Raw genomic sequence first — 24,371 nt, 5'->3', positions numbered from 1 at the left:
ATTCGCCTCCCCCCGCACTCAGCTACCATGAACAGTGAGTTCACGACAGCTTGGAGGGGAGGAGGGTCTGGAGTATTTATAGGCGCGTGCCAAGGACAACGGTTGATGCCTATGACCCGATGCTATTGAATTAGGCTTAGGCTCCAACCGGTGCATTAGGCTCGTGCTCCTGCCGACACCGGGTCGTGGCATGACCCTGTGCTGTTGCCTGCACAATAGGCACCGGTTGGTGCCACCAACCGGTTCCTATGCCGCCGTGTGTATTTGGCGGTTCGTGGCTCTACCCGGTACCTATGCTGCAGTATTGAAACTAGCTCGTCCCACCACCCGGTACCCATTGCCCTCCACAGGATCGATGCAGGCCAAAGGTACCAGCTGGACCTTTGGCATGTTATATAGTAGTGCTGCATGAACATAGCCTTCTTTGACATCGAAACGTGGTTTGTAGGAGAACTACGAATACAAGAGCCGAGATATCTCCAGTAGTGAGAGCGGAATCCATATAATGGCTAACTATAGATTATGAGTACCCAACAATTGTAATAATATAGAAAAGTCGGGTACATTTGTCCCCTTACACCAAATTAAATGAACTGGACTGAAGAATATTCATCCAGGAGGCCTCCAGCCTTCACTGAGCCTTTTCCAGTTCTTAGGGAGAACACTGAAGGTATGGATTCCCTTTTTGAGCACAAGGTATATATATACATTAAATAGACAGATATGGAAGTAATATCTACTTAAAACAGTTATAAACTTTTTTCCATGTTTTTTTTCATAAATGTGTCGGTACTATTCACAATGAATATTTATTGTATTACCTCTATGAAGTATAATATTCCACTTCCATCAAAGTTGTAGGTCCAAGATGAATCATTGTTCATGTTCATTTATTTACTCAGTAGCATTCTAAGGTCTCCTCCAAAGGTACGAGCTAGTACCTAGCTCTGAGCAGTCTAAGAGACAACTCTTCAAACAATCTGGCTCTTAGCAGTTAGCACATAGTTCATAACATGAATGATCCCATATGTCATCCTCTTGTAATCTCAAAGTTTGTGTATAAGACTATCTCTTGAACAAGAGATATATCTCTTCACTGTGACACTATTCATCGACTAAAATATTCTATAAGCTGGCTAAGAGCCATCCTTTGGAGGAGGCCTAATACGCTTCTTATTTAAAAAGTAGACTGCTCTTGATAACTATGTTGCGGACAAAAGTGATAAGTAGACGTAAATGGAGGGATTTTGTGTTAGGAATCCATGATACTTTATTTCTCTTGTTCTCTTTTTTTTACTATTAATTCTATTCCAAAATGGGAAAATGATATGTGAGCACTTTGGATAACAAATCCACAAGAAAAATCCATGTGTCCAATCAAGTTGAATACCATATAAGCATAAAAATATAGTGCACGAATTCTAAAACAAACATCTATACAATCATTTCCTTAGGAGAGTGCGATATTTCTTAATTAATACTATGGATAGTACATATACATCATTAATACATAAATAATCCATGCAGGCCTTCGGAGTTGGAGGGTCACTAATGTGGCCTCAACAGGACATGATGACCATCTATCTGAATCCAGCACCACCAAGCTAATCGGTATTACATCCATTAATTTAGGTCTTTCATTAACTTTTGTAATTTCTAATATATCCTCCCTCTGTTTTTTAGGTATTACATTAGGTTAGTCCTAAGTCAGATTTGTTCAACTTTGACCAAGTTTGTAGAAAAATATAACAATATCTATATTATCAAATATATGCATTATCAAAATATATATCATAATGGATTCAATGAAAAAAATTGGTATTGTAAATGTTATCATATTTTCTATAATTTTAGTCAAAGTTGGACAAATTTGACTTAGGACAAAGCTAATTCAACATGTAAATAAAAATGGAGGGAGTATACTAAAATTTTTTGTTTATTACTCTAAATCAGATCCAATCAAAGTATTTGTGACATGGATGTCCATTTTCATTTTTGAAGTTTAACTACATGACATGTTAGACTGTCCGTCGGTAAAAAAATTTAGCGACAAGACTGACACCGACTGCAAGTATCGGTGGGGTATAACTTTATACCTAACCCTCCATCAGTAAAGCAGTTTGTACCGTCTATAACTGCCCATCCTTTGTTTTGAGATCGTAGCCTGAGAATTAATTTGTCGAACTAATTACATGGTGCACCAACTAGCTAGTCATTTCGCCATGCCCCCTAGACTTGTTTGTTGGTGTTACAGCCTCATGGCCATATGGTGGGTTGGATTATTAGATAAGGATGTAGGACTTAGGAGTGAGAATCTGGTAGGGTGCGCGAACACTGTAGATCCTTAGGGGAGGATGGTGTCTTTGCTGCTCCCTCCTAATGCACACGAACGGTGCCTGTCCATATGTAAGGCTGAAGGCTATTATTAGAGAAAATTCTCTATGTAGCATTAAAAAAAACTTGCTGCATATGTGATATGATTGGGACCATAGTTTTGTACTTGTGTATCCTGATTTTACTACCACTGAGCCTGGGGACAGAGCGTTGTAAAATGCAGACAGTAGATGCAAGAATTCTCTAGCTTAACTTTTCTTGCTGCAAGAAGCAGTTAATGTATGAATAGGTGCCACCTCTATGTTCAGGATGATACATATGTTAACAGGGAATGGATTGTTTTTGTGGGAAAAACTTATGCTGTAATAGACGGTTTCTGATGTTATTTAATTAAACTTGCGTTCTGCTCATGTGCTTCGCTAGTACTATAATATATGTTTACCATATGCTGGTGGTGTGAGAGGACATCAGGTATAATGTAATGTAATAGCGTGTTTAATTTACTTCAAGGAGAAGTAAATTTATCATGACATTATATCCTCACCTTTTTCCCCCACTTTCCCGTTTTGAACTGGTATACAGAAGTATCGTCATTCGATTTCTCCAAGTTGGCGGATGCTACAAAAAATTTCTCACGGAACAATAAGGTCGGCGAGGGTGGCTCTGGTCAGGTCTATCTGGTAATACAAATGTCATTGTTGAAGCAAACATCATCTTATCAAATTGAACATGCTAATGGATAGAAACAGACTATATAATTATTATGACTATAAAATTTACACTTCTGATTGTACAAAAAGATAATAATAACGGAGAATGTTAATTATTTTATCAACATAAATCATAAGGGGGAAAGGGAAAGTCGCGTATATAAACATTTTTTTATTTTTTTACTTGTTCATTTAAAAGATTTTGTACATTTACACCATGCTAATTAATATGTCTACGTGCAAAAAAAAGATGATGCAAAACACATGTTCATATGAGGATTTACCGAAAACAAGTAAAGAGGTAAATGTTATCTTTGAATAAATTCCACAAATTTTGACAATATTTTTTTATACTTCTTAATTTCTAAGGTATGAACATATACTAGCTGTTATGTTTAGAAAAATGAAAAGTATACACTATTTTTGTTTTATATTAGATACAAAGATACAAGTTTTAAAAAAGTCAGATTTCAAAAATACTTTTGACACATCCCAGGTTTAAGTTAAAGTTGCTGCAAAGTTACATTTATTTTCATATATACCTCTAACGAAATATTGAATAAGACCTGTGGTGAAATGCAGTTTATACCACTAGGATTTAAGTCTGCACTTTTATTTTATTTTTTGAGATTCTGTGCACTTTTATTAATAATAAAGAACAATTTTACTTCGAAACAGCAACTGAGTGAAGCATATACTAGCTCCTTACTACTTTCACTACTTTGATATTGGTGTTTCCCGCCTTAATTTATTACGAGGGACTCTTAGAAGGACGACAGCATGCTATCAAGAGATGCTTCGAAAAGTCGTGTCCAGAGCGTTCTTCTGACTTTGAAAACGAGATTAGATTTATCCCCAGACTTCAGCACAAAAACATCGTGAAGCTTCTGGGATATTGCAAGCATGAAAAAGAAAGGGTCCTGGTCTATGAATACATGCCAAAGAAAAGCCTCGACAAATTCATATTTAGCATGTTTTCGATATCACAGACTCTTTTATTATTATATATCTACTTGATACTATTTTGAATGAATATAATTTTACCCTGATTTCTTCATTTTTGCCAACAATCTTGAACCCATTCTGCTCAACATTTTGCCAGATGAAATAATCGGAGATTCTCTGCAATGGGACACATTGTTTCAGATAATTTGCGGTATTGCCCAGGGGGTGGTGTACCTTCACTTGCACTCCGGACTATGTATCATCCACAGGGATCTCAAGCCAAGCAATATCTTGCTGGACGCTGAATTGAATCCTAAGATTTCCGATTTCGGCACAGCTAGATTTGGTCATTTGGACAAGAGCATGAAGGCAGACGTCGTAGCGGGAACTTAGTAAGAATGTCATATACAGACACTGATGATCTGTGCTCGATACATGTTTAATTTTCTACTGCCTTGAAACCTCATGGTTGTAAACAGTCGTAGCAGGAAGATGGCCTTCTTATCTTCTGACACGCACCGTTGGGTCTTTATTTCAGTGGTTACATGGCTTCAGAATATTCAAGCAAAGGTATTTTCTCAGCCAAGTCAGACGTGTTCAGCTTCGGCAGCCTGCTGCTCGAGATCATCAGTGGAAAAAGGAACGTCACAGGGTACAGAACCAGATACGGCAAGGCGCTGAGCCTGCATGAGTATGTAAGTGGTAGTACAACTCTTGGAAGCACACCACACAGCAGATCGATTACTGGTTACTTAATTACTCCTCAACTAACTATTTATTTGAGGATTTTGTTGCAGATATGGCACCTGATGTTCATGGAGGAGGACGTCCTGGGTTCGCCGAAAGAAGGAGGAGGCGCTGGCGAAGCTGATCCACCCGTCGCTGCGCGGCGAGCTGGCTTCTCGGACGGAGGACATCTGGAGGTGCGCGCACGTAGCTCTGCTCTGCGTCCAGAACGAGCCGGCGGACCGGCCCTCGATGTGGGACGTCGTGCTGATGCTCAACGCCGGCGGCAGCGCCGCGGCGGCGGCGGCGCAGCTGTCTTCCTCTGCACCTCCTCAGCGGCCGGCGCGCCAGTACGGCAACGGCAAGATGCTGCCGAGCTTGGCGGAGCTTCTCCGTGATGACCGCCGCGTGCCATACAACAAGACTATGGCTGTTCTGTTTCCATGAGATCGATAGATGGGGCATACAGTATATACATGTCGAACCGCGGTGTGATGTTCATTCAGAATTCAGAGGGATCGATCAAAGATTCAGCTGGTTGTCATCTTAAGCATCTGGATCAGTTATTCCGATTTCCGCATTGTTCACCCGTTGTATAATGATTAACTAGCAAGGTGGCCCGCACAAATAGTGCGGGTAGCTAGTTTTTATTTTTATTCTTCCATCTCTAGTTTTTAAAGTTTATTCATACATGCATTTATTTTGATTTAATGGCTGCGGTATCTTTTCTCCATCACGTGTTGTGTACATGCTCTATAAATTTATTTTTATAGCCGGCAAGGTACAATCTACTTCTTTATGTTCACCCTCCTCTATGGTCATCATCACTCTCTCAAAATCTTAGTCGTATTAACTTTTTTCTACTCATAGTTTTTTAGTAAAATGCTATTAAATTGTACTTCTCCATGGCCATGCCAATAGTTTTTTAGTTGTTAACATGTTTTCTAAATTGCACACTAAGACCATCTCCAAAAATACCCTAAATCTATTCCCAAAACTCATTTTTAGAAGTAACCAGCAAATTTCGGACTCCAACAGCTCCCCAAACCAGCTCCCAATCATTTTCTCCTAAAACTTCTTTAGTTTTGATTTTAAAGGTGAAACAAAAATTTTTATGGAGTTGAAACTGCTTTTTTTAAATATTTAGCGAACTATCTTGTTGATGGCAATGTGGTAATTTTGAGAACACTTTACAATTTAGTGAGTGAGAAGAAGCCGGTGAAGCTATTTTTTTCCCTCCTCTTCTATATTGCGAGCTATTCTAGGATTTCATTTGGGCTTCTTGGACGAAGCTATTTTATTTTTATGCATTTGTTAGAACTTTATCACAAACTATTGGAGAAGCCCAGCAAATAAAACCCTAATAATTGTTAGGGTTACTTGTGTTACCATCGAACGTACTGGTGTTTGAGATGTTGACATATAATGAAGGGCATGCAAGACTCAATGAATGTCATAGTCAAATCACTATTTAGCTTTCGATATATGGTGATTGATATGTAATAATTAATATTTATTTGGTTATTTATAATTTGATAGAAAGTAGAAACACGCATCTTTCTAACTTTTTCAAATTATTGGTACCATAGGAAAATTTAATGTTAGCCAATGAAAATTGCAGTTACATAGTTGTTATAATCTACAGTGCTAGACAACTAATCAAGCAAGTTGTAGACATACGTAATTGAGACAATGGTTAATTCATTTTAAAAGAAGAAAATGAAGTTGTACCTGTAGTGGCAATAGCATGAAAATTTTAATATCTGTGCTCTTTATTTAAGTATAATTTGCTTCTAAATATCAATTGGAAATGAAATGCTATTTTTCATTTTTTTATAATTTAGTTATTTACTATTTATTTACCTAAGCTGTTTTTTACCATATTGCAGCGCCATATATTCTTTTGACTTCCCATGAGGCTGCTTGTTACGTAGAACACCATGTATCTGCTCCGTGCATCACATTTCAAATATGATTGCACACTAAGTGTGAGAGTATACTTAACATAAATAAAGAACATACATGTGTTTCTGATCTGATTTCTTTGCACGCATCTTGTATCTCTCAATGGCCTTTTGCTAAACTCACCGGATGACCACGTCCCAAGTCTTCGACATCTTTAGCTTCTGTTGGAACATCCAGATGTTGGCGCCACCTCCTCTGTTCTATTTTTTGGCATTGTCATCTAGGTCTTTTAGAGGTAGCTAGGACAGATGTTATTCCTTCTATCTAACGACAACAATGAACTACGATTTTATTATCATGCATTTTGTCTTTATAATATCATTCCTCATTTTGGACATCTAGAATTTTTAATTTATTTTTTTACTAATCATATTTGTTATGGACTCTTTGGTCATATCCTATTTTTTCTATTTTAAAATTCTGAGATAGCTCTTTAGTAATAATATTTATCTCTATAATATCTAATAACAACAGTAAGCTACAATCTTAATATCATATGTTTTATCTTTATAATATCATTCCTCATATTAGGCATCTAGATATTTTTAATTTCGAATTTATTTTTTACTAATCATATTTGGTATGGACTCTTTGGTCATATTCTAGTTTTTCATATTTTAAACAGAAATTAGCTCTTTAATAATAGTATTTGATATGGACTTTTGTGTTAGTTTAGTCCTAATTTTTCCTCTTTTTTAATTTCGAAAATAGCTATTATGAAGAATTTTTTATTTTGAATTTATTTTTTTACTACTGGTATGTGGTATGGACTCTTTGGTCATATCCAAGTTTTTCCTATTTTAAAATTCCGAAATTAGCTCTTTAGTAATAATATCTGATATGAATTGTTGAGTTAGTTTATTTCTAATTTTTTCTATTTTTTAATTTCGAAATTAGCTATTTAGTAATAGTATTTGATATGGACTCTCTTGACTTAGTTTAGACCGTTAGATCTTCATTAAATCCAACGGTCTAAATTCTTCACATTTTTATATTAACGTGAGAATTTCTAGACCCTCTCGGTGAACGTGGTGGCTTCTTTTAACACTCCTTTAATAATATACCTATTTTAAAATTCCGAAATTAGCTCTTTAGTAATAATATCTGATATGAATTGTTGAGTTAGTTTATTTCTAATTTTTTCTATTTTTTATTTTCGAAATTAGCTATTTAGTAATAGTATTTGATATGGACTCTCTTGACTTAGTTTAGACTGTTAGATCTTCATAAAATCCAACGGTCTAAATTCTTCACATTTTTAGATTAACGTGGGAATTTCTAGACCCTCTCGGCGAACGTGGTGGCTTCTTTTAACACTCCTTTAATAATATAATAGATAGATGAGTTAGGACTCTTACGTTTACAGTCATTCTCGTACTTCATTTCTTTGGGATGGCCGTGTCAATCGCCGATGAAGGTGCGATCGGTGCTTAAGATCCGACGAATTCTTCTGCATTCCAACGTTTGCACTGCATATATACGAAATGGTGTTGAACTGTTGGTGCCTGCTGACTGCAGAAAGGGTATTGGAATATAATTGGAGGCTGTCCATTTAAGTTGCTGATCCGATCGCTGAACCTCTGTGTTCGTTGGAAAGTCGGTGCTCCGTCCGAGTAATATAGGTCTGCCATCTGTATCAATCAAACTACGGAGTTGCAAGCGCTCGGACGTGTGATACGAAATTTTCATTGAACGTTCCATCGCAACATTAAGAATGAACTACTGCAACATTCAAAATTACTACTCGCAACATTACAAAAACTTGTATAAGAATAACTCTATCATCCTATTCTAGATAGAAAATTCCCACCGCAACGTGACACTATGTTTCGAGAACGACAATATTTAGAATTAGAGTTATGTAACACCGACGCTTACCTTTTGCAATATTTAAAAATTACAGTTGTGATATTTTTAAGCTACAATTGCAACATTCCAAAAAATATTTTTGTTGACAAAATAATAAAATAAATAGAATTAGTCGATTGGATTATATAGGAGCAACGTGAAAAATTAAATTATTGAAATATTTAGAATAATTGTATGCAACAAAATAAAATAGGTGTTGCAGCATCACATCGCATATCAAACATACTGAAAATGATCAGCGCAACATCACAAATCGGCCCATCGAACAATCTTAAAACAACTGCTGCAACATCAATAATCAGTGAAAATTTCCACTGTAACATTAGTAATCAACTTAAACTCCTATTGCAACGTCATCGTATCCCTATCATAACAAAAATTTATGTAAACAAAGTCCACCACAACATCACTCATTGAGATTGAATTGCCTTTACCGTTGCAACATCACTTCACAACTTTCGCGACAAAATTATGTGCAAAAAATTTCCACCGCAACATTGGTACCTTGAGTTGGGGGAGCAAACCAGCAGATGGGGGAGCGTCCGATTTTTTTAGTTACGTCGGACGCTCGAGACGCAGCATTACCGAACTAAAAATTGATCCAATCTGCAAACGGAGATAGGGATCGAATGGTCGCACGTACGGCAGTCATGGAAGCCAAGCTGCGGAGCTCCAGGAGAGCGTGATCTGCTGCCATGGTCCATGGAACCAGCCGGCACGAATTCTTCGCAGCCCGATTCCTTTGTTTGGCCGCGATGGAGCTGCATCTGTACACGACAGAACTGGACCATCTAGAAGAGCTGTTGGTAATGACAATGAGAATTGATCAACTGAGAGGCCTGGTGACCGGCTCAAAAACTTTGCCTTCCCTTGATCCAGGTCCAGCCCGCATTCCCCTCGACCGGCCCAACTAACGACATCTTCAGCACGACTCGATTTGACGAAAATAAATAAATAAATAACACATGTGTGCGTGGCGTTTTCCTTTGGCAGCAAGCACGAAATAAAGCTGTCTTGATTAGTCCTGGGCAAGAAAAACCGTGAACCGAGGGCCGACCCGAAAAAACCGAGAACCGAAGCTGAACCGAACCGAAACCGAGAATTTCGGTTCCATTTCGGTTCCTGATTCTCAAGAACCGAAGTTCTCGGTTCGGTTCGGTTCCCAAGCCGGTTAAACGAAAAAGAACCGAACTAATACATTGCAGCTCATTAAGTGTATGACCAATAGAAGACCGGCCCATGTAAACCAACCCTAGCAGTCACCCCGTCACCCCCACGCGGTCGCAGAGTCCAAGCGCCCGCTCCCCCTTCCCCCATCGCGCCGCCTGCGCCCTGCCCCTATCCACCCCGCTGCCCCTGGCCCCCTGGCCCCTCCACCCCTCGGGCTCTCGGCAGCTCGCCAGCTCTCACCGCCGGCCAGCGCACGATCGCTCGCCGCTGTCCAGCTCCCGGCGTGCGCGAGGCCGCAGAGGCACTAGCAAGGCGGCGGCGGCGGCAGAGCATGGCCGTGGAGGCAGCATGATGGCGGCGACGCGCGGCCCCAGTCCTAGCTCCCATCTCTCCCCGACGGCACAGCGCTCCCTCCTCCCCGGCGCTCGAGATCCAGACATGGTGAGGGGCAGCGGTGGCAGCGTGTGCGCGGCGGCGGCGGCCATTCCGCCGGCTACGTGGCGACGGCGACGGCCCCCGCCGTCAGCCACCCCGGCAAGGGCGCGGATCCGCGCGTGTGTGGCTGCGGCGGCTACCCCAGGCCCCAGCAGGGGCCGTGGCTCGCCGGCGCCGCGAGCCCGCAGCGGTCAGCAGCTCCCTCCGCCCAAAATTTGTTTTTGATTCTGTGAGCATTCGGTTATTTCGGTTAGAACCGGAACCGAACCGAAACAACCGAAACCGAAATTTGTCGGTTCCTATATCTAAAAAGAACCGATCGGTTCCTATTTTGTTGGAACCGAATTTTCCAAAAAACCGAGGAACCGAACAGATCGGTTCCGTTAGAACCGAACGCCCAGCCTGAGTCTTGATCACGAAGCAATACAATGGCGGTTGGATGTGCTAGAACGCAAAGCAAAGCCCTGCGCAGCTGCGCTACTGCACACGCAAAGCGAAGCCCATCAGCAACCAACCTGCCGTCTGCCGAGCGGAGATGATAATAATAAATGATTAGTTTTCTCAAACCAAATGATTAGTAGAAAATGAAACAGAGAGGAGGAAAACGTGTACCCCGCGCTCCCACGACCACGAGGCGTGCAGTGCGGTGCGGCGCAGCTGTGCTTGTTGTCCACAGCAAGCGCCGCACACCGCGACACCACTGGCCCGCGGCCCCACCTGCCAGCCTGTACGCGCCTCCCTCACCCCCACCCACCTGGCTCCCTGACCACGCGTCCCCCCTAGCATATAGCCCAGCGCCCCAGGCCCCACCTCCACTTCGCCCTCTCTCTCCCGCAACAATCCACGCATCCACCACCCCGCCGCACCCAATCCCCAGCAACCGCCGCCGGTGTGGGCGCCATGGGCCTCCGCGCCCTGTTCCTCCTCTCGCTCGCCGCGGCGGCACTGGCGGCGGAGCAGCAGCAGCAGCCGCAGCCGCAGCGGCCGCCCGCATTGCCGCCCGCGGGCGCGCCGGGGGTGAGCTCCAACTCGGTGCTGGTGGCGCTGCTGGACTCGCGCTACACGGAGCTGGCGGAGCTGGTGGAGAAGGCGCTCCTGCTGCAGGCGCTCGAGGACGCCGTCGGCCGGGGCAGCGTCACCATCCTCGCCCCGCGCAACGAGGCGCTCGACCGGGACCTCGACCCCGACTTCCGCCGCTTCCTGCTCGAGCCCCGCAACCTGCGGGCGCTCCAGTCCCTGCTCCTCTTCCACGTCCTCCCCGCCCGCGTCCGCCTCCCCGTCTCCTCCTCCTCCTCCCTCCTCACCCACCCGACGCTCGCCGGCGAGCCGCTCGAGCTCGCCGCCGCGGCCGTCACGCGCCCCGACGCCGTGGTCCGCCCCGACGGCGTCATCCACGGCATCGAGTGCCTCCTCGTCCCGCGCTCCGTGCAGGAGGCCTTCAACCGCCGCCGCAGCCTGGCGGCCATCTCCGCCGTCCTCCCCACCGGCGCGCCCGAGGTGGACCCCCGCACGCACCGCCTGAAAAAGCCCGCCCCGCCCGCCCCGCTCGGCGCGGCCCCCGCCCTCCCCGTCTGGGACGCCATGGCCCCCGGCCCATCCATCGCGCCGGCGCCGGCCCCGGGGCCCGGGTCCGGGAAGCACCACTTCGACGGGCACGGCCAGGTCAAGGACTTCATCCAGACCCTCCTCCTGTACGGCGGCTACAACGAGCTCGCCGACATCCTCGTCAACCTCACCTCCCTCGCCACCGAAATGGGGCGGCTCGTCTCCGAGGGGTACGTGCTCACGGTGCTCGCCCCCAACGACGAGGCCATGGCGCGGCTCACCACGGACCAGCTCTCCGAGCCCGGGTCGCCGGAGGACATCCTCTACTACCACATGATCCCCGAGTACCAGACGGAGGAGAGCATGTACAACGCGGTGCGCCGGTTCGGCAAGGTGCGCTACGACACGCTGCGGCTGCCGCACAAGGTCACCGCGCGCGAGGCCGACGGCTCCGTCAAGTTCGGCGCTGGCGAGGGCAGCGCCTACCTCTTCGACCCGGACATCTACACCGACGGCAGGATCTCCGTGCAGGGCATCGACGCCGTGCTGCTCCCGCCGGCGGAGGACGGCGGGAAGTCACCCGCCGCCTCGCCCGCCAGGAGGGCGCCCGCCGTCACCGGCGCCACCGCCCAGCCCAAGCTCCGGCGAGGTCAGTGCCCAAATCGACCCGCATTTCCATCCACAGCTATCGAATTTGGCGCCGTAATTCTAGCGGGCTTCGCGCTGCAATCGACATAGGTTATGGTAGAACGGCGCGGTAAAAAAATGGTTCCCAGCGTGTGCGTCTGTGGCGGGCCGCCGTCGCATCACGCCATGGCCGGGAATCGAAGCGGGAGCACCACCAAGACACGCATCAGATCCCCACCAGCATCTGGGCGGCTGTTATTAATTAAACTAAAATGAAAATCATTAGCAAATACCCCAACCACTAGCCAGCACCAGCGGCGCAGTTAATTTAATTTAAGATTAACCCCGCCGTTAATCTGGCTCCGCTGTGCCTGCCAAGTTGGCTGGGCATTCACGGGCGGGGCCGGACGAGGAGCGGCGGGGCCACATGTAGGGGACGCCGGAGGCACGCCATTCCGTTGGGTGAGAGGACGGGGCGAGTGGTACGACGTGTGAATAAATGCCGGCGCGTGGGGCCGTGGAGCAATTAATTTTTTTGTTACCGGGGCGGGGCGGGGCGGGGCGGGGCGGAAACCGCGTGGCGTGGAGCGGCGGCGGAAACCGCGTGGCGTGGAGTGGAGCGGCGGCGAGCCGGCGACATGGGAGACAGCTAGGGGTGTGTGTGACCGTGTGAGCTGTTGCCTGTTAGCGACGTTGATGGCGGCGCAGCGGGCAGTGAGCTGGCCCCCACGACGCCAGTGTGATCGGCCGGACGAGCTGGGCACGGCTACCGAGGCCATAGAGATCGCCCTCGTGACTCTTCCGGAGGACGACGACGAGGACGGGCCCGTGTGGTGCGGTCGGTCACTGTCAGGCTGGGCCGGACCGGGCTGGGCTTGTCTCCAACTGCAGATTTGGGGCATAAAACGAGTTCCCCCCGTTTGGGCATTTGCCACGGGAATCAAACATTTTGTTTCAAAACAAAAGGTTTCTTCCACAGAAAAGAGGAATCAAACTTCCTTCCACTTGCTCTAGTCACCATCTCCCGTGCATATCATCTTGCATCTTTACCTGCTGGCGTCTCCTTGGTATCAGCATATTCTTGTTTCTAACCGTCTTTTTCTCTGCAATTTTCAGGCAAGTTGCTCGAAGGGGCTTGCCGGTTCATGGGCGTCTTCGTCCGGCGGTCGCGGTTCGCGAGCTGCCAATAGGCCACGGACGGATCACGGATGGTCGGATGGGCATGCGCGCGCATCTGTCTGCCTCGCCACGGATGGAGGGAGAAATTTTGGCCTCTCAGTTTCTAGGAGGCAGCAGTCACGAGCCGTGAGGACTGAGGAGGAACAAGCAGATGCAGGAGGACAACGGGGTGCGTCTGCTCGGGAAGAGGAGAAATGGGTGGGAATGCGAAACTGTTTATACTGGAGAGCGACATGATGTATAGCATTAGAGAGCTCTTTTTTTCCTTTCCTTTTGATTTCTTTTATTTTTTAATTATGTTAATTACCTTTGTTTTCTTATATAAAACAGGAATTCTAGGATGGATAGTCTATTTTTAATTAGAAAAAGGAAATATCTCCTGCTTCTGCAACTGCACGCAGCCATGAAAATTAGTCCATGGGTCACTGTTTTTCTTTTCTGTTGTGCACACTTCGGCGTTGATTCTGCTATCATGACTCTGTTCGGCTGGCTGTGACTGGTGGCTGGTGTTGATTTGTTATGAGAGAAAAGTACTGCTGACTAGCTGGTAGCTGGTGGTTGGTTTAGTGTGAGAGAAATACTGTTGAAGCGAACAGAGTGTACGTGAAACATGAATCAACGAGAGTGAGCAAATGCTCAAGCTCTAGATAAGGCCATCGCTATCATCTACACACACAGGACAAGGAAGAACAGTAATACGTAACTCATTCTTCAGTCCTTGCATCTCGACAAATGGGAACACGCTGAGTTGTAGTAGAACTAATTTTTCCAAGTAAACGTGTAACCAAGCCCGCTGATTCCTGGCCCGATGGGCCCAGTGCGCAGGGCATCAGAAATTAGGAGGAAACACTACATGGGTAATACCTGTCTTAGAAACTAAGTTGTACGTGTAGACGTGTAGTTAGCTCTCTGTTTATGCTGATGTCGAAAACGAGATCATATTCTATCAGTCCTTTCCAAAACGTGCATTAGCCCATGGATTACTGTTTTCTTCTCTGTTTCTGCATACCCTTTCCTTCTTTTTCTTTTTGGCGTTTTCTTTATCTTTGAGGTCTCTCCTGTAAAATACGTCATCCAGCTTAACAGAAAGTGCATCCATCCACAGAGCATCACTAAACCATCATGTTAAACATGGAGTATCCAACAGGCATGCAGAACTTCTCAGATTCCTAAATTAAAGTCTCGCATTCTGCTGAAAGTTCCACGTGCTTCCAGCAGAATACTCCCTCCGTTCGGTTATAAGCTACGTATTTATCCAGTGCACGGAAACCAAGCAAGGAGATGCGGACGATGCTGCTGCATTAAAACGGATTGCTTCGACTTCTCCCCACACGCCGCTGTAAAATAAATTCTCGACTCCTCACCAACGGAAGCAAAACGTCCGTCTCCCTCCGTCTCCTCGCTCCCTCGCGCCGCATCACGGCCTCGCGAAAATCGCGCGCGCCCGCTCCCTCAAGCCGGCAAGATCAGAGGGAGCCAGAGATGGAGGCGCGCCTGCAAGATCAGGAGGATCTGCTGCCTCAGGAGTATGATCTGCTGGACAGGAGGGTAAGGCTTATGCTACATTTTTGGTCCAATAGAAGTAGTAGCATATCATGCATGTACTAGATGAACTACAGTAGCATGCACCGTATGGGAGTATCATGCACATACTAGATCTAATATTGATCCAATAGAAGTAGAATATACACATACATGAACGAAGATTGATCTGGCAGTTTTTTTCCTGCTAGTAGAAGTTTTCTTTTTCCTACTAGCAGGTCAGTAGCAGCACGAATCACTTGCTCATTGTGCTCTCCATACAATTGAGGAAGTAAGACAGGTAGCATCAAATCTTTTACATTTTTAGCTGCTTCTCGGCATCAAATTTGCTAACCTCTATCGACGTGAGCTGTTGAAGTGTAAGCGCGACGTCCTTGACTTCAACCATGCCTTCCACCAGGACATCATCAGACTCTTCACCGTCGTCGCTATCCGGTGCCCAGTTCACCCCACGGATGAGTTGTCCAGTGCATTCTTGAGAGTCCGGGACCTCTGTATTGCCGGCCATTGAATCCATCACGAACCGGACCTCATCAGACTCTTCGTCGTCGTCGGCTCGTCGCTGCTATCCGATGCAGTGTTCAAAATTTCGGCGAAATTTCACGGAATTCGCTGATTTCGGCCCCCTCCGAAATTTGAAAATTTCGGAAATAATAATTTAAATAAATTTAAAAGTATTTTTAAAAATAGTCTAAAAATAAATTTCGTCCGAAATTTCGTGAAATTCGCTGATTTCGGCCATGTTCGATGCCCAGTTCACCCCACAGATGAGGCGGTCACCTTCCATACTTGTGGATGCCACAGGCGCAACTGAGAGAAGAGGAGGATGCAAAGAAATGAAGCAAGAAAGGAGCAGAGTAGTGCTGCGTATAGAGGAGGATGGAAAGAAAGAAGTACGGAATGAAGCTAACAGTCGGCCGTATAAGAAGGGAAACAAGCTAACGGGCATATCCTTGCATACAGCATGCAAACGGCCGTCTCGCGCGTGCGATTCGATAACGCACGTGGCCAGTCCAAAGCATTAACGCGCACGGAACCCCAACAAACGCGGCCTCCCTCGGTACGAAAAAACAGCTGGCAAAGCAAATACAAAGATTACTTCCGAATACTAATACGTAGCTTATAACCGAACGGAGGGAGTATCTGATATTGAAATTGTCCACGCTCCAATAAAAATCATGGCAATCAGATCTGCACACATGCCATGGCAGCCCATTTAGGCAACAAGGGAAAAGCCAAACCACAAACAGCCAGAAACAGATATGTGAGGTTCCTGAAATAATATGCAGAGCCTCTGAGTTAATCGACTGTTATCATCAAATTCTCTAGATGGTTAGGTTCTGTTCTCATGTACAAATGCAGGTCCATATTGGCCAAACGAAGGCATTTAACTGCGATGAACATGTGCCTGGTTCCACAGCAATAGATCATGCTCTTCTGGAGTTGCGTAGCTTGGCTTCGTGCTGCCGTCGGATGAGCAGAGACTGCTGGTAAAGGTTCAGGTCGAGGCCATCAACGATCCTTCCTATGCGCGCTTGTAGAATCGCCTGCAGAGAATTGGTGTGGCCTTGTTATTTGTGCTATCAAACAGGCTGATCGAGTCTTGACAGGGAAGCAGGGCTATGTACCTCATTATCTGCTTGGATCAGCAGTTCGCCAATGAACTGGTATGCCGAATTCGTGCGGAAACTGATGTCCCTCAGATTTTGGGTGTCAACCTTCAAGCTCACACTGCCATCTTGAATGACAGCAGTTGCAGAGTCCACATCATACGACTGAAGACTGAAGAATAGCAAGAGGTTCAATACAACTGAAACATAGGTTTGTCCATAAGTAAAAGGATACTTCCACACATACATTCCTGTGACTCGAAGAGATGCTCCTGGCTTGAACATCTCTGAGGATGGTTCTAGTTCCCGCAGAGTAACAGGCACCCCTGGTTTTAGACCAGTAGATGCCATCTAGCCCCAAGAACTGAGAAAACACAAAGCAGAGTGATTTTATCAGGCATATGAAGTTGTTTAAGACTAAAGAAGGAATTATATTTTACTGTTCTACCAAGGATTTTAATTTCACATCATGATGTCACAGTACTATGGAACTGAACAGGAAAACGGGACATACAGACTTTTAAGTAATAGAATAGCATGGCATCTTAGTAAGCTAAGGCAGACTGGAATTGCTAAAATCCCATCAATTGAGGTAACTTTTACGAAGAAAATAATTGTTTTAGATTAGTATATGACTTGGACCCTTGCAACATTCCAAGACTATTATAATAAACTTAGTTAGATAAAAAAAGTAAACAACACACCTCAGGCCTCTATTTCCAGGAGAAATGCCTCTCCTATAGATCTTGACACCAAAACAGACTACTGTTGCAAAAAAAAAACAGATTTCAGCAGAGTACCAGACCCATGAGTCAACAATACATTAGGTCCATAGCGACCTCAGTTCTACAATTGGAACCAGAACAACTGAGCTGTGATGAAATCAGGCAGAACAAAGAAAAAGTAGACAAGCAGCCACTAGAAAGTTAGGAATGCATAATAGAAGCCACAAATTAGCCTGTGAAGCATCTGAATAAGATTAAACCAACTGAGATCTGATTTGGTAATTCTAAAAACCAAAGATCAAGAGACAGAGGAAGCAATTTATGAAACGGAAGGAAGATAACAAGCGCCACAAAATCAACAAATGTTGTCTAAAAAATCATGTCAAAATCCATAGTAATCACTATAAAAAAAGAATTGTGCACATTTATGACAGTGGTTTTGCTTAAATCCCCTTCCTTCACAAACAAGGATGCTGAAATGTCACATTCATTCATTAGAAGATGAGCGGTGTAGTGAAGAGAAGAGCTTGAGGAACAACCCCAGCCAATGGTGCATCATTTTACAAAGCCTCTAGGTCACAACCTTAAATGAAGATGGTAATAACTGTGATATGCACAACGGAAGCTGGGGCAGGCACAATAAAAATGAAACCATAAAAACTTTGGACACTCTTACAGTACAACATATCAGCATCTTGCTATGAAAATCTACCTCGCGCTTAATTTACTCGTTAATGTACATTCTGCTAACAGGTAAATCCAGTCTCTCACAAAATGGTTGGCGACATCAAACAGCCAGTAGAACTATTGCCTACAAGCAAGATGAGACTTAATGAAACCCACAACCTTTGCAGCAATCGCCTCCGCGTCAACTGTCGGATCAGTTGTATCGACGACAATCCTCGGCACATCCCCAATTTCATAATCCGTGCAACCTTGGTACCCTTCCACAAGCCTTTCCAGCTCCGCCCATGTCTTGGGCTTATGCCATCCATCACCGCCAGCGCCACCACAGTTGGCAACTGCCGCCCCACGCTTCTCCAGCCTCCGGCGCCACTCTTCCTTATCACTAGGGTGGCATTCCACGATAACCACAAGCGCACCGGGTATGCGTGTCAGGGCGTCAAGGTGATCACGCCGCGACAGTGGGGAGTCGATGACAACAGATAGGCCGAGGTGGACCTGCTTCTCCGCCACGCGCCACAGCACGGCGTAGGAGAGCTCGTTGAGCACGCCGGGGGCAGCCGCGGCCTCGAGGGGCAGCGTGCAGTCCCTGACGTCGTCCTTGTCCAGGAGTGGGCAGCGGAGCGCGGCGGCGATGGCCCGCGCCGCCGTGGACTTGCCGGACCCCGGGTGGCCTTTCATCGCCACCACCACCGGCGGCGCCGATTGCTCGTCGGCCATCGGCGCGCTCCCCCCTCCTCCCTAAGCAACCCTAGCGCATTTCTTGCCTCCCCGGCGCAGCTAATGGCGACACCTTATAAATAGTACTATGTGCCTCCACCGAGCAATCTAGCAAGGCACGAGAGCAGCAGTTCGATTCCTATCCCTGATTTAGCAGGAAGAGGACGAGAATCTATAGTGGCATCAACCCATGGTCCAGAAGCATCCAGGAATCGGACAAAAAAAGTGGGCAAAATAAAAGATAGGAAAAGACGAGATCAGGTGAGGGGGTGGTGTGGTGGCAGTACCTGTCACGGCGGGTAGCCGGCGGGGCGACGGCGACGGCGAGGGAATCCGAGGGCGGGTGGGTAGGGGGGTGGCTGGCGGTGGAGGCGGAAGAAGGGGAAAGTGGACCGCTAGATGGGCTGGTGGCGGCGGAAGTGGTCCCGTGGGCTATTGGGCGGCCAGGCCCAAGACCAATAGATTTCTGGCGCCTTTTTTATTTTTGTATTTTTCAAAAAAAAAATTTACAGAAATATATTTTTGGATTTAGGTTTTACAGATCTATACCCTACCGCCCGACAGGGGGGCGGCAGGGGGCCTACCGCCCGGCAGGTGGGCGGTAGGGACCTATATGTAAATAAAAATAAATTTTTTTTGCGCAGAGATCCTTGGAGGGAGCCTGCCGCCCCCCTGCCGCCAACTGGTGGGGCGGCAGGCCCTGCAGGGGGGCGGCAGGCTCCCTCATCAAATATAAAACTCCAACCCTTTTCTCTGCGCCCTCATTTTCTGCCCACGAGATCCAGAGAGGGGAGAGGGAGAGAGGAGGGGTGAGGGAGGTAAAAAAACCGGCGAAGCCCTGCAGGATTTTTGATCCGAACCGCAGGTAACCAATATTTCTCAACTATTATAGACTTGTTTCTAAAATAATCATGAATTAGAATAGATTTAGATTTTGGATAGTGAAATATATAATAGTAAACTTAGTATGACAGTACCTTACTGTTATTGCAGCATAAGGCAATGTCTGCCTCCAATTCTGTTGGATTTTCATGGACCGAAGAAAAATCCAGTATATTTCTTGAGATCATGACACGTCTTGTAATCAGTAAGAAGTTGGATCCATTAGTGGATGGTACGATAGAGATGGTGTTGTCCAAATTAGTTGAGTTTAAATATTTGACATTGTTTCGAGGTATTACAATGCAAGATTTAAAGGAATACCTGCTAGAACGTAGGAAGATATACATGAGGGTATGTGAACTAGCGAATCATCAACATGTTATTGGATTCTTATAAACTACTTGTAAGATATGTATGCGACCAGAGGTGTATGAGATGCACATTAAGGTAACTCTTATTCAGTTCTAATCACGTCCGTTATTTGTAATCCATATTTACGAAATAGTAAAATTATTGTGTAATTATATGCTAGGATTACCCCGAGGACACGGAGTTGATTAACAAATCGATACCAAATTTCAAAAAATTGGTATGTATCTTCGGTGGAGTTATGCCGCAAACTAGACGAAGGAGGTGGAAAAGATCTTCGGGTCATAGTTCTCGGCCTCCGCAAGAACACGTGACCGGAGGTTCGTCAAGTCGTGCTGCACCACCTCGAGCACCTAGTTGTGTTAACTGGGATGACGATATGGATGACTTCATGCCCCCCAAATCGTGGCCTCGAACACCTGATGTTCCTCCCCCTGTACATGAAAGTAGAACCATAAAAGAGAGAAAGGGAAAGTCAAGAGGTTCGTCAAGTCAAACTGCACCACCTCCAGCACCAAGTTCTGTTAACTGGGATCACGACTTAGATGATTTCATGCCCCCCCAAACCATGGCCTCCAAGAGATGATGTTCCTCCCCCTATGCGTGACTACCTAGATGATTTCATGAAATAATGTGTAACATATATTGTTCATCGGTCTAGATTGTGAAGCAAATTGTACTGAAATAATTTGGATTCTTCATTATCATGGATGTGTACTCATTTAGCTATCTTCTATGTGTCACATTATGTGTCCAAGTATTTAGGGCTAGCCAATTTGATACAATGAACGATATATAAATATAACATTAAATAAGATACCACATAAGATATTACATTAAAGGTTACGTTCATTACAACCAAATTCTATAGAAATACGCACTGCCAACTAGTTAAACAAGACATTTGGACATAGTACATACACAATATACTTAATTTCGTACACACAAATAAATGCACAACTAGATGCGGCGAATTCTTGTAGGTGGAGCCGATCCATCCGTCGGATTCCCGTCAATGGTTATCAAAACTTCTTGAATTACCCTTTGTCTGCGGACACCCTGTCCGGTCCTGTCCCTGCATGATACCTCAAATCTTTGCTCCTTTGTGCCCATCGATATGACTGAGTGAAATTGAGCCTTTTCAACTTTTTTCTCCATGTACTCATTGACCCTTCTGCAAAAATGCACTCCTGGATCATTAAGTAAGGGAGCGGCTGATGTGTATCGCTCCCGAAAATACCTTATGCATCCATACATGATGAACTCAACAATGCCAACAAGAGGAAATCCACGAACACGACGCATTACCATATTGTAACATTCAGCATGGTTGGTCGTCTCGATCCCATAACGTCTCCCATCTGTGTCATACAGAAGTGACCACTTCTCTTTAGGTGCACCATCAATCCACTATGAAAATGGCTTAGCATGTCCAACTAATGAATCTGTAGAACGTCTCCTGCTGGATGATGAGGCCTGGCTCTTAATCAATTCAGCACTCATGTCATCAATTATAACCCACAAAGCATCAAACTTCCTCTGCTGATTCTGAGTGCACAATCGCTTGAACAAATTCATTAGATCCTTATTCTTGAACCGCTCATAAAAGTTAGCAGCCATATGCCTCACACACCACCTATTGACAACATCTGGCCATATAGGAGGTGAAAATTGACTACCTTCTTGGAGCTGCCTTATAGCTGCAAGTAGACCTGCATGCCTATCACTGATAAGGCAAACATTAGGCCTTCCAGCAACAACGTGAATCTTCAGACGTTCAAGAAACCAGTACCAGCTTTCTGTGTTCTCATTCTCAACAAAGGCAAAGGCGATTGGAACTATCTACTTGTTGCAATCAATTCCGATTGCCGTCAATATTGTTCCCTTATATTTCCCTGTCAGGAAAGTGCCGTCAATACACAGAACAGGAAGGCAGTAAATGAATGCCCTCACACATGCTCCAATGCAGAAGAAAGCTCGTAGCAGAATGCTTGGCCCCCCTGACAAGCACGGTACACTGTATGTATCAAAAGCACTTGTAGGATTTCTTTGCACAATTGCTTCAAGCATACGAGGTAGGTTGTCATATGATGCTTCATAAGTGCCAAACCTCATCTCAAATACTTTTTGTTTAGCCCGCCAAGCCTTTGCATAGCTGATCACATACTGGAAATTCTGTTCAATGTCCCTAATTATCAATGCAGGCTCATAATCCATTTTGTCAAGAATCACCCCATACATCTTCTTAGCCATGAAAGTTGATGTGATATTACGATGATGTCCCACTACACCTGTCATTCTACAAGTATGTGGTGTAACAATTGAACATTCCCAGTGTGTCTTGAACTTTCCCTTGTATGCATGCACTCGCCATGTACAGTCTCTATCTGCACACCTCACCTCATATTCTTTGCTGCTAGACTTCAGTACTCTGAATTCCTTCCTCAGAGATACAGCCCAGAGCTTCACAGCATCCTTCACATCCTCAATGGTACGATACTTTGCCCCTTGTATGACCTCATTCACTCTGTATTCAAACTCCGGACATCTAATATCTTGTACTACTAGATTACCAAAACCCTCTTTACGCCATTCACCTAGCACTGGGAAGCGCTCATCGTCCTCATCGTCCGATGAGTCCCCACATTGCTATATTATTTGTGCATCCTGGTCTTCTTTCTCTATATCCTCCACAATTCCAGGTATCCGCTCGCCTTCATCTGCTAAACCTTGTGGTTCTGGTTCTGGTTCTGGAGCTTGCATGTTCTCTTCTTCTTTATCCTCTTCCATCTCTTCATTGCAGTCAGATATTGTGTGTGTTGACCCTTCACCTAAATCACCGGTCTTCTGGTGATTCTGAATTACCATTGCGAGAGGCCACCCACTTTCAAGAGCTGCGTGCATGTAATGTTGCCATTCTTCCGTACTATTTATATGCGTCAACTCCCAGAAATCCTCATTAGCTTCCCAGGAAGTCAAGGTATGAACCGTAAGCAAATGGGTCTTTGAATTCACATTGAACATCTTGTGAAGACATTTCCGTATGGACTCAAAACTCCTCTCTAGGGGTTTGTCTAGACTGCACTGTCTTCTTTCCAATGCTGATGGATTTACTCCATAGGAATCATGAATAATTCTATAGAAGTCACCGTAATGAACTTGAAATGCCACTTTGCTCGACATATCTGGAAGTGCAAAGACTTCATTTTAATTAATCTAATATCTACAAATATACTATGCCTTCAATTATAACCACTAATCCGAACCCTAAGTGCTTACAACAATAAAAAATACTAATCATAAAATTAAATATAAAAAAAATCTAGAATGAAAAAGTTGAGAAATATTGGTTACCTGCGGTTCGGATCAAAAATCCTGCAGGGCTTCGCCGGTTTTTTTACCTCCCTCACCCCTCCTCTCTCCCTCTCCCCTCTCTGGATCTCGTGGGCAGAAAATGAGGGCGCAGAGGGAAGGGTTGGAGTTTTATATTTGATGAGGGAGCCTGCCGCCCCCCTGCCGGGCGGCAGGCCCCCTGCCGCCCCACCAGTTGGCGGCAGGGGGCCTGCCGCCCGGCAGGGGGGCGGCAGGCTCCCTCCAAGGACCTCTGCGCAAAAAAAAATATTTTTATTTACATATAGGTCCCTACCGCCTACCTGCCGGGCGGTAGGCCCCTTGCCGGGCGGTAGGGGTATAGATCTGTAAAACCTAAATCCAAAAATATATTTCTGTAATTTTTTTTTTGAAAAATGCAAAAATAAAAAAGGCGCTAGATTTCTGGGCCTCGCATTAGGGAATGGGCCCAAAGCTCCGAAGTGGGCCTGGCTTTGCTCTTGGAAACCCCGTGGGACGCCGGAGAGGTGGAGGCCAAGGTGGCCTCTGACAGAGTGACGGGGACGACGAGGAGCTTGAGGAAGAAGATGCAGGGGCGGGCAGCGGGAGGGCGGCCGAGCCGATGCCGGAAGACCAAGCGGAGGTGGGCCGACGGCGGCGGCGGCGGTAGGTGGGAGAGCGCCTGAGCCCCGAGCCGGATGATGCGGGCGGGCGAGGACGGCTCGAGAAGGGATGGGCGGAGAGCCCAAGGCCGGGGGCCAGTGGCCAAGCGGGCAGATGCGGCGTGCGGCGGCGGACGGGGAGACGGGGGAGAGGAGAGGGAGATGCGGTCATGCGGATGGGGAGAGGAGAGGGGCGGACGGGAAAAATTCCGTTTCCGTCCCATTTCCATAGTATTCCCACCCACATTTATCCATTTTCGTGATCCCGTATATCCTAATTCCGCTCCCGTCCCTAAATATTCCAGTCCCACTCCCATTTCTTATCCATTTTCAACCCTAATG

The 24,371-nt window shown here is 45.7% G+C and overlaps 4 protein-coding genes across 7 annotated transcripts; 2 read left to right on the top strand and 2 right to left on the bottom strand.

Annotated features, from left to right (window-relative positions):
- Positions 1 to 4,091: 4,091 nt before the first annotated feature.
- On the top strand, positions 4,092 to 5,307 carry LOC120662332 (receptor protein kinase CLAVATA1-like). Its single transcript, XM_039941504.1, has 2 exons — positions 4,092 to 4,381; positions 4,528 to 5,307. Exons 1-2 carry the CDS (start codon positions 4,353 to 4,355, stop codon positions 5,111 to 5,113), a joined length of 615 nt encoding a protein of 204 aa, XP_039797438.1. The 5' UTR covers positions 4,092 to 4,352; the 3' UTR covers positions 5,114 to 5,307.
- Positions 5,308 to 10,974: 5,667 nt separating this feature from the next.
- Positions 10,975 to 13,915, top strand: LOC120662318 (fasciclin-like arabinogalactan protein 15). Of its 2 annotated transcripts, XR_005670225.1 has the most exons (3): positions 10,989 to 12,348; positions 13,443 to 13,617; positions 13,652 to 13,784. XR_005670225.1 is itself a non-coding variant. In XM_039941495.1 (2 exons), the coding sequence occupies exons 1-2, from the start codon at positions 11,055 to 11,057 to the stop codon at positions 13,514 to 13,516; spliced, it is 1,368 nt and encodes a 455-aa protein (XP_039797429.1). In that variant the 5' UTR covers positions 10,975 to 11,054; the 3' UTR covers positions 13,517 to 13,915. The 2 variants fall into 2 exon arrangements, 1 of the variants encoding a protein (XP_039797429.1); XM_039941495.1 differs by having other exon boundaries at positions 10,975 to 12,348; positions 13,443 to 13,915.
- A 2,279-nt stretch (positions 13,916 to 16,194) lies between these two features.
- On the bottom strand, positions 16,195 to 19,223 carry LOC120662293 (CST complex subunit TEN1-like). Of its 3 annotated transcripts, none has more exons than XM_039941476.1 (5): positions 19,074 to 19,223; positions 17,362 to 17,422; positions 16,905 to 17,021; positions 16,676 to 16,829; positions 16,195 to 16,594 (listed from the first exon to the last, which is right to left on the bottom strand). In XM_039941476.1, the coding sequence occupies exons 3-5, from the start codon at positions 17,006 to 17,008 to the stop codon at positions 16,475 to 16,477; spliced, it is 378 nt and encodes a 125-aa protein (XP_039797410.1). In that variant the 5' UTR covers positions 17,009 to 17,021; positions 17,362 to 17,422; positions 19,074 to 19,223; the 3' UTR covers positions 16,195 to 16,474. The 3 variants fall into 3 exon arrangements, with proteins under 3 accessions (XP_039797410.1, XP_039797416.1, XP_039797419.1); XM_039941482.1 differs by lacking the exon at positions 19,074 to 19,223 and adding an exon at positions 18,229 to 18,524; XM_039941485.1 differs by lacking the exon at positions 17,362 to 17,422 and having other exon boundaries at positions 19,074 to 19,213.
- LOC120662274 lies at positions 17,857 to 19,056 on the bottom strand. The gene has a single exon (XM_039941459.1). It carries the CDS (start codon positions 18,784 to 18,786, stop codon positions 18,187 to 18,189), a length of 600 nt encoding a protein of 199 aa, XP_039797393.1. The 5' UTR covers positions 18,787 to 19,056; the 3' UTR covers positions 17,857 to 18,186.
- Positions 19,224 to 24,371: the final 5,148 nt, after the last annotated feature.

Source organism: Panicum virgatum, chromosome 2K (genome assembly GCF_016808335.1).
Source record: "Panicum virgatum strain AP13 chromosome 2K, P.virgatum_v5, whole genome shotgun sequence".
Taxonomy (NCBI): domain Eukaryota; kingdom Viridiplantae; phylum Streptophyta; class Magnoliopsida; order Poales; family Poaceae; genus Panicum; species Panicum virgatum.
Note: the sequence above shows the minus strand (reverse complement) of the source record. Positions and strands in the feature narration are given on the sequence as shown.

Excerpts from the sequence above, each read along its gene's own strand:
- LOC120662332 (XM_039941504.1), top strand. The coding sequence starts at position 4,353 with ATGAAGGCAGACGTCGTAGCGGGAACTTA. Across the intron at positions 4,382-4,527 it reads GACGTCGTAGCGGGAACTTA|TGGTTACATGGCTTCAGAAT; the intron begins GTAAGAATGTCA and ends TCTTTATTTCAG.
- LOC120662318 (XM_039941495.1), top strand. The coding sequence starts at position 11,055 with ATGGGCCTCCGCGCCCTGTTCCTCCTCTCGCTCGCCGCGGCGGCACTG. Across the intron at positions 12,349-13,442 it reads CCAGCCCAAGCTCCGGCGAG|GCAAGTTGCTCGAAGGGGCT; the intron begins GTCAGTGCCCAA and ends TGCAATTTTCAG.
- LOC120662293 (XM_039941476.1), bottom strand. The coding sequence starts at position 17,008 with ATGGCATCTACTGGTCTAAAACCAGGGGTGCCTGTTACTCTGCGGGAA. Across the intron at positions 16,830-16,904 it reads TCTCTTCGAGTCACAGGAAT|TCTTCAGTCGTATGATGTGG; the intron begins GTATGTGTGGAA and ends GCTATTCTTCAG. Across the intron at positions 16,595-16,675 it reads TGATCCAAGCAGATAATGAG|GCGATTCTACAAGCGCGCAT; the intron begins GTACATAGCCCT and ends AATTCTCTGCAG.
- LOC120662274 (XM_039941459.1), bottom strand. The coding sequence starts at position 18,786 with ATGGCCGACGAGCAATCGGCGCCGCCGGTGGTGGTGGCGATGAAAGGC.